The sequence below is a fragment of the Synchiropus splendidus genome, chromosome 3 (assembly GCF_027744825.2).
Source record: "Synchiropus splendidus isolate RoL2022-P1 chromosome 3, RoL_Sspl_1.0, whole genome shotgun sequence".
NCBI classification, from domain to species: Eukaryota; Metazoa; Chordata; class Actinopteri; order Syngnathiformes; family Callionymidae; genus Synchiropus; species Synchiropus splendidus.
The window spans coordinates 19,704,576-19,713,945 of record NC_071336.1 but is presented as its reverse complement, the minus strand read 5'-3'; the positions used below and the strand labels follow the sequence as shown (position 1 = coordinate 19,713,945).

The window sequence follows — 9,370 nt, the reverse complement described above, 5'->3', positions numbered from 1 at the left end:
AATTAAATCAGGGCTCAAATACAATCTCCAAAAAAATTGGTCCCCATCTTCTTTCGAAGAGTCTTCAACTGTAGCTGCGTTTAACTGTTAGACACACTTGTTTATCTTTTTGTACCCATTGTCCCAACTGTAGGAGGCTCAGGTTTCATCCAAAGCATTGTTATCATCTTTCTTCCAGTCATCAGAAGAATATGTAATATAAATTACTGGTCATGCCACACGCCTTCAGGAAAAACGTCCAGTAGAAATAATAATGGCTCCATAGAAATTTTTCACTTTGAGTACATTTTCCAATATTCCTTTTAGATCTGTCCAAAGGTGTTTCACAACAAGGCAATCTCAGAATATGTGTGTCCGATCACCAACAAGAGTGCAGTTCCTCCAGCACTAACAAGTTACTAACACAATATTTTGAAAATCTTATTGTGACTTTCCAGTTAAGTTCCTTCCAGAGTTGGCTCCCCACACCCTTGTGACAACCAGAACAAACACCTTCCCAGATATCATCAACCAATATCACATTCCATTCCAATTCCCATTGTTCTTTTATATGTTTTGTATTATCTGATAAATCCAACAATAACTTCTGATATATTAAGGACACTTGTTTTTTCATTGCCCCATCATTTTCAGTCAAATTGATGAAATGTCTTTCTATGTTTGTTGGTTCTCTTTTGATCTGATCCCAGTCAGCGTGATTTTTAATGTAATTTGTTATTTGCAACTTTCAATTGTGATCACCTGATGACAGAATAAATGTACTTTTTAGTTGGTCAAAAGTTTGAAACATGCTTCCTCCAAACATCTGGCTGATGGTGACAGGTTTCCTCTCGGCCCGCCGATCAAAGCTCTTGTCCACCAAAGATGAGAGGAACCTTTCCTTTTGTTTTGTGTACTTTTGTAATAGCAGGGAAACAAGCCATTACAGGATTCAATTCATATGATATAGATGTTTTTTGTCGTCCATGGCCAGTGTTGGAATAGCAGTCCAGCTAACCAACACTAAAAAAAAAAAAGAAAAACCCCACACATATGAGCCTCTTTGGGATTGAGCAACAAGCTCCAGCTAAAGTGACTGTAACAATGACTCAAGACAGAAACCTTCTTAATCAGGCATTTTATTTTTCGCTTAATGTCGTTAACTGAAGTGATACACAGCTGAATATCAGTCACAAGAAAATTTAAAAAGAGAAACAAAGTAAAGCTTCCTTGTCTTCAACAAACCTGAATATGAGCAGCTTTGATCTGCAACAGAAATTAAAAGGAACAAATGAGGTTTTTTTTTTTTCTCTTCGATAATGCTACTGAATCAAATTTGACACCATCGGTGAGCGGAGAATCAACGTCGTCGCCTCTGCTGGCTCTGAGAAGTTATTGCTTCTTGGCAACCTTTTTGAGTCATTTTTAAGCCGTTGTCAGAAACAAGAGAAATAAATAAAGAGTCGTCCGCTCGCTTCATCTCTGATTGCACTTCATGTCGATGGACTGTAACTCTGGTACAACGATACCTGTCTGATTACATCACACTTACAAACAATAATGTCAACATATTTGTACAAACAGACTGTTATAGTGGCAAAAGCACTAAATTATAAAATACACAGGCAATCACAGATTGCAAATCTTCATGGCTGAAGTGAAAATGTCTCGCTCTTCTTCTCCTCCTCACACGATCTTGAACCAGCTCACATGAACTGTTCACCTTTACAACACATTCCAAAAGACATTTAACCCGGAACATTTTTTAACAGCAAAACGATCTTCCCTCGAGTACATTCGGTTCAATACTCCATTTGTATTGGCGGCGTTGCTCCAAAAAAAAAAAAAAAAGTAGTACACTAATTGCTGGTTATTTAAGAAAACAAAACTTTCACGCTGTTCTTCGCCTTAATGAAGTATTTAACCTCCTACTTTCTATCCCCAATGACAGCAACATTTTCAACGCTTGCGGACTAAATTGGCACTCCCAGGCGTGTTTCCTAAGCATTTACCAGCTAACCTCCACAGCAAAAGGTGCTTCTGGTATTCTGCACTTTGGGTTCCGATCATTCAGCGCAAATAAATACTAAATTTGGTATTCACTCGGGAACATTCATCGCTTCCGGCCCCAGACAGTTTCTCATGTTTTCCCTTTATGGTGATGTTCTAGCGAGTCCAAAGCCGTCACTACAACAGACAACTTTATAGCTTATACTTTAAGGAGATGCGTCGTGAGGAACTTTACATCAAGGAAAAGGCAAACACTGTTCCTGTCTCTTGTGAATGCAGTGTTCATGGACGACAGAAGAAGGGAGGGGCGGTATGGCCACCGTGCTGAGAACATGGCACGCTAGACATGGGGCTTTTCGGACCAGCACTTTGGGAGAAGTATGAAGAACAATTTCCCTTCGTCTCTCCGTTCTTTCTACGTTGGCTCTTCAGGTTGCCGCATCAGCACTTAGTCATTGTGAGGTTTCTCAACACAGCCCTGAGGAGGGAGACAGAGGAAGGTCATTACTTTTAACCACCACTGGCCTACAACAACATCAATGGATCTTTTACATTGAGAATAAATTGACTTCTTTGATGAAAGTGTTGCACTGACTCTCGCACTGAAACCAAAACACATGACTCATGAGAAAATCACTCTCACAAACGCAGATTCTACATTTTTCTGCGAGCTGCAACTGCAGAGAAAATCCGTAGTAGTAGGTGAATATGACCACTAGGTGCTGCGCATGAGGTCTTCGATGTGGGATAAAAGAACCAAATTGTCTTTCAAACATAAGGAGTTGGAAGGATGGTGGTGAGAAGGAGGCAACATGATGGCGTTTGTTTCTTTACAAAATTTGTAATAGTTGATGATGTAATGTCAAAGGAAGCCTGATCCACGCACAAATATGAAAACAACTCCACATGGTGCTTCATAAATTAACAGCTGCAGACAAGTGGAACAAAAACACACAAGTGCAGACTTGTGCCAACATTCCAAGCGTCGTCTCCAACAAAACCAACAAGAAGCCAGTGACCCTCTGGTCAGCCCAGTCCGAACTGGCTCAGTGTCCTGTCACGACGGCGAAAAACAACAGCTCCTAATCTGCTTTCACGCTCTCTCTCAGTCAAACTGAGGCAGTGACGGGACTCTTGCTTAACAGACAGAATGAGGTGAAGCTCGTGGGCTGAAGCGTAATGAAGACATCAGAGAGAGTTAAATGGGGCGATTATGATGTGGGGGGCGTGCGTCCACTAAGCTCTGTGTTACTGTAAAACCTTTTGACAATCACTTCTGTCGTTATAATTCTTCAGAAGACCTCAAATTTGTGTTCTCTGCAGCAGCTTCATACGCCACTCTCCAACTATTAAATCCTCAAATTCAGCTAAGTCTTGATTGTGTGAGGATTTACTAGTAGTTTAAGGCGACCCAGGCTGAGCTGGATGACACTTTTAAAGATGTTGCACGGAGGAAGCTGTCAAGTCTGTTAAACACAGATGACCTAAATGTTGATCGGAAAACCTGACCTTAAGTTCTTAAGATAGGACCATATGAAAATAAACATTCCCACTAAAATACTGGAATGATTCCAAATCAGCAGACAAGCTTCATGTGTATTTTATATGACTGCCACAACACAATGTTTTCCATCTCAATGCATACAACTTGACGGATGCTTCAGCTGAGGCAAGACTGTGCGTGTTCCACCTGGAGTGGCCTCAGGTTGGGGTCATAGCCAGGTTATGTTGAAGCACGTTGATAACCAAAACGTCAAACCAGCTCCCTCACAATGGATGACCTTTGGTCGCATTCTCCTTTTTTTTTGATATTTCAAGTCACGCCAATTTCATTCCTCCATTCTGAGGCATTAGTGAGACGTAACTAACTTTCGGCCAGTCTTAAAGACATATGGTTAACCTAAAAGACGTTTTAATTCTGACTTTTTCCATAGTTGCATGCCACATGTGAGACGACATCACCGGCTAGTTCTGGCTCCCAGTTCTCATTTCAGAACGAGACACATTTAGAAATCACCAGAGTCAGCACTTACACAATGTCCACACTCAAAACGCATTACAACACCAAAACTCATGGCCTTGTTTGAAGGCTGTTGTTACTTGAATAGTGTTGATTCTTATGATGTAGGTGAAAGCTTTTTGGATCTTATTCGCCTGTTGAATCTAATAAGTTCAAATGGTTTTCTAACCTTTTTTTTTTTTTTTTTTTTTAAATGGTGTATCTAAATCATGGATCTAGTTGGCTTATGTCCATTTACACACTCGTACTCGTCGTACTGATGACTGGAGTAAGTTAGAAAGTAAAAGTACCTACCCCCTCCAGTTACTGGGTGGCTACCTGTTTTGTTCTTCCATGCCATACTATGATAGGTTACACATATCTTGACCAGTAAACTGCTTTGGTTTGAGGATCAGTTTAGCATGTAATGATGTGAGAATATATCTTTTTATGCATGTGATCTTTACTCTACTCACCATGGCAAGCTGTCGTCCAATGTTTCCCACAGTAACACCTCCAGAGAAGAATATACATGGCAGCCAGGAGCGCACATACAAGAAATCTGGTGATGTGTACCTGTGCCACACACAAAACAAGGACTTATCAAAGTTGATCCCTGTCAAGTTGACTTTCACCATCAGTTCAAGACTCTTAAGTAAATGCGGGCATTAATGCTGGACCTGAGACAGGAACTGTACAGAAAATGGAAGTCAGAGTGACAGGGAGGACGGACACTTCATGAATGTCACACACTTTGAGGGACTTACTGGTAGACTCCATTGTAGACAAGAAGTTGGGTGAATGCAGTGGCTAGAAAGGCTGTTGTTACACCCAATCCGAAGCCGCTCCTTGATCGGTCAAATGTCCACCACAGGCCGAGGGACAAAGCCGCCAACGTCAATGACAGTTGAACATTGTTGTCAAAGTCCAGCTTCTGTTTTTTGTGCTGGGTTAAGGGCAAAGTCAGATAATGTGACACATTGTATTTCAATTATTTGAAGGACCAGCCAATACAAAGTTCAGGCCTGGAGTTGTCAACAAAGGATACAACACTGGCGTGGTTGATGCCCACAAAGACGGCGATGCAGCGCATCACACTGGCCCACTCCCTCTTGAACTTGTGAGGCTCGCCCAAATGACTGTCCAGGCAGGGATACAGCAAGCCGATCACAGCTGAGAAACAAGAAACATGCACTTAGATTTCATGACTTGAATCGTTTCAAAAGCATAGCCAGGAAAAGACAGTTTCGTCTAATACTATTCATAATAGTTCTATTTATTATCGACATTAATTCAACAGGGACGGCAATAATATTAGATAAGTATCGAACGAGTCAAAGAATAAGGCAATAAAAAAAGGGCGCCACTGTTGTGACGTGCGCTTCTCCTCACATGTCACTGTTGATAGTTCCCCCCCACCCCTCAGACTTCCTGGTTCCTGGCCTTAAGGCTCCACCCCCTGCGCTCACCCGTTATGACCTCAACCAATGAGCACACAACTCGCTTTGCGCCCGCCTGTTGCAACCAATCAGAGCTCGAGAATCTTCAGCGAGCTTTTTATCGCTCACCCCTCTTTGAACTGACTCACAAAAAAACATGGATTCCAAAACAAAATAAAAATAAAAAGGGACGTCACACGCTCTGAGATTCAAAGGAGCTCAAATTAAACGACTTAAACGGTGAGCTCGTCTGTTTAGAAATGGCATTTGAGAAGGGAATGGGGTTGGAATTAGAGGAATCTATTGACCACCAAACTATGTATAATACCAAACTGACACGGACGGGTTTCGCTCACCTGCACCGGTGCCACAACACGGTGGGATCCACCAGGCCGACGAGAACAAGGTGGCCATCACCTCCTCGGGGAAGAGGGTCACGTTCCTTTGTATTTGCAGCAAGTTGAGGACCAGGGCGAGGAAAGCCCCCACGGTGAAGAGGACCAGACCCCGGCGGATGAGGTTGGCGATCCTGACGTCGTGCAGGGAGCCGTAGGCGTTGGTGAGCACCGAGGTGATGATCGACATCATTTCTTGCTTTTTGAGCCAGTTGGCAGCAGGCGACGACGGCTCGCGTGTATCCACCCTCGATGCACAGGAACAGCTCCAGCAGTGGTCATCTAATCTGGACATTTGGCACTTTGGATCTGACGGAAGTGAGACGCAGCTCAGTGGTAAAACACGTTGAAATAAGACTTTCTCTGGCTAAGAAACGGACGATGGATCACTTCTTACCTCGATGCACTGATGTCTTCTGATCATCCGGTGCTGAGCTGAGCTTCTTTGTTTGGGTCAGTAACTCAACGCTGGAGCACCATTGTTGACTACTCTACGGTTAAGAGACACTCAGCTCGCACCGAAGTCAGCTTCCTCCGCAGAAGACAATCACAGCTGTGTCGGGTGAGGAGCGGCGGCCAATCACAGCGCGGCGGCTGATATGACGTAGTGCAGAAAGCCCCGCCCACTAGTCCGCCACAGACGCTGCAGAGAAGTGAAAGTGGAAACTACTTTAAAAGGAAGCGAAACAAAGGTGTCAGCAAACGAAGCATCAGGCGAGGTTAGAACCAAATGTGCTTCGACGAATAATGAGCCACTGGGAAATAATGCCTGAGTGATCAATGAGCTAAATACCCTCCATCATCCACAACGGAGTCAAGCACCTAAACAACTTATTTTTGTTGGTAAAACCTATTTTTCGTGGCTGCCTGAGGCGCATTCCCGACTTTAAATAACTCCATGTGGTGCAGCCATAGTTCTCATTTCAAGCCAGTTGGGTTTGTGATTGAACACCAGAAGTCATCCCAGGACACAGGGACTGCCATATCCTCAGTAATAAACAACAGTGGGCCGGAATCAGAGCCTGGAATGAACCCGAACAAGCATGGACACAACATGCAAATGAGGACACAGATCATAATTACTACAGAATATAATTAGACACTGACTTATTTAAATTATTATCCAGTACAATGCAGCAAAAACACTATGCATTATGAAGCAGCCTCAATATATTTTTATCTATTGCCTAAGGTTGCAAATTGTGTAAAATCATACATTGGTGTATGGATGGTATTAATAGACAGTCAATGGTCTGTAAGTTATCGCCCACATAGTCAACTTAAAGATGTCAATAGTTTGAGAAAGTCACAACTGAGACCGATAAATTCAAAGTATTCGAGCACACAACTTAGCTATTGAAAGCTACATGTGATTATGTGTCCTGACTACTTCATTCTCAGGCGTCTATTGTGCACCTTAAGTAGAGAATCCTGGCAGGTCAACCTGTCTAGTAGTTTTCCAAGTTGACATGAAAAGCAGGAACAGCAACTGTGTGTGTTTGAAAGACTTGCTAAAATTACTAAGTTGCATGTGTCACTGGACATTACATGTAATAACAGCGTATATTAGTATTCTATAAGAAAGGTCTACTTACTAGTTTAAATATGGAGCTGGTGAGTAGGATCCCTCTTCGCCTCTCTGTTCCCAGATGTCTGCCGAAGCTTCAACTGATATATAACCAACTGGAGTGAAATGAGGTCAGTAGCACACGTTTGGTGATATTGAGCTGTTGTTCAGGCCAGTCAGGGCTCATACACAGTTCATGTGGGACGCCTCAGACGTGCCAGAGATAACGGGAAGGTTCATTGCCCGCAGGGGAAGCCAGTTAAGGGACCATCAAAAACACATTTCGCAAGAATGTGACTGACACTATCTTCCATCTATATGACGAAGCGATAAGAGAGCCACACGCCCACTGTCTACCTTCAAAAAAACAGACTCGGGGAATGTTTTGCTTTCCTGCTTTACGTCAGTGCCCCAGACAAACACGCTGCACTGAGTGAAAACATGGGTGAATCAGTCATGTGATGACACACCAACTGAAAATGTTGCAAAGCAAAACAATTTAGTGGGAGGTTGAGTCATTTTAATTAAAACAACAATCTTTGGCTCGCATGTCTGAGGGTATTATTTCAGTTTTGGCAATGAACTGGTGCAACAATAATGAAGTGACAATGATCTCTTGTTTCTTTTAGCTTCAAAGAATTAAGTGAACTGTTCAGTTAATCAATTTTGAAATGGGTTATTTCAAGTGTAAAAAATAAGTCACTGTCACAGTGCATTTTGGGGGGAAAAGTTAACTGTGGAGGCGGAACTGGGGACTTTTTATTGTTTGGTAACAAGAAAGAGATAAGATCTAACGCTAGCTACATTTAAAAACAAAACCTCAGTATTTTTCAATGAACGCTGAGTCGTCTCACAAGGACACATTTCTTCAGGAATTTAGGAACAAACTATTGTGAATTGATAAATATTATGGAATGAAGCTATCATGGAATGTTCATGACCACTTCAATAAAGAAGCTTTCATGATAGTCAAACTACAAACAGAGCAGACAGTATATATCTGCTATGGTCACACACTGGTGATGGTGTCTCACTGGTGCAGGAAGAAACAGACAGTCTGTCACTGAAAGAGCTGTTGGTGGCTGAGAGAATATATTCAAACATGGGATGGGACTTGATCTAAAAAATAATACTAATAATAATAATGAGAGGTTTTGTAATTAATTCATTGTAATTGATCACATTTCAGTACTTCATACCAGAATGATCAAAGTAGAAGCTCCAGAGATGAACTGCATGAACTGCACAGCAACACTTTTCACCCCGCTTCAATCGTGATGCTTTTTAAGCTTAAATGTTTTCATGCATGTTTTTAGTTATGATAAGAACGTTTACATGCCATCACTCTTATAATTATTTGCATCAAGTAAATATTTTTTATGTTAAGAATCCCAGCTCTAATTTAAACATGTCTGGGAGCGTGTGCCTTTTTGATGGGATCATTGATTCCTGACTGAGTTGTTGGGATGCTGCTGCTCCAACCGAAATCAATTGTAGGGCTTATTTATGAAGTTGGGATTGCAACAGTAATATTGACCGGTCGCTCACGGGTGGACAGCCACATTCCATACCATGAAAAAGTTATATCTTTATGGGCATGGATTGTGTTCTCCTCAATTCATATTTTGGAAATGACAGAAAATAAGCAGTATAGTTTACGGCGTGTAAATGGAATAAAAAATTTTTTTAATAAAAAATATTTTTTATATAATATATTTTTTATAAAAAAAAAAAACAAATGTGCAAGTGAAATACAATCTTATTATAAATTGTTAAAAGCTTTGTTTCGCGAAAGAACAGTGACTTTTTGCTCAAGTATGTGAGCATGGTGTGTACTGTTCCTTCCATTGGTATCACAGCAATCCTTAAATGTTTAGATATCTTCAGGGACAAGACCAGCCAGAGCCCTTTTAATTCATCATTGTATTCGCTTTAATACCACCTCGCGTCTTTAAGGACAAACATACCGACTTCCAAATAA

The 9,370-nt window shown here is 41.6% G+C and overlaps 1 protein-coding gene across 1 annotated transcript; it reads right to left on the bottom strand.

Moving 5' to 3' along the window:
• Positions 1-1,100: 1,100 nt before the first annotated feature.
• insig1 (insulin induced gene 1) lies at positions 1,101-7,585 on the bottom strand. Its single transcript, XM_053860745.1, has 7 exons — positions 7,418-7,585; positions 6,220-6,465; positions 5,784-6,131; positions 5,037-5,161; positions 4,756-4,922; positions 4,465-4,564; positions 1,101-2,467 (listed from the first exon to the last, which is right to left on the bottom strand). Exons 3-7 carry the CDS (start codon positions 6,115-6,117, stop codon positions 2,438-2,440), a joined length of 756 nt encoding a protein of 251 aa, XP_053716720.1. The 5' UTR covers positions 6,118-6,131; positions 6,220-6,465; positions 7,418-7,585; the 3' UTR covers positions 1,101-2,437.
• Positions 7,586-9,370: the final 1,785 nt, after the last annotated feature.

Bases quoted from the DNA above. Each gene is read 5' to 3' on its own strand.
- insig1 (XM_053860745.1), bottom strand. From the start codon at position 6,117: ATGTCCAGATTAGATGACCACTGCTGGAGCTGTTCCTGTGCATCGAGG. The intron at 5,162-5,783 runs GTGAGCGAAACC...CTTGTTTCTCAG, and splicing joins GTGTTGTGGCACCGGTGCAG to CTGTGATCGGCTTGCTGTAT. The intron at 2,468-4,464 runs GTGAGTAGAGTA...CTCCCTCCTCAG, and splicing joins TTGGACGACAGCTTGCCATG to GGCTGTGTTGAGAAACCTCA.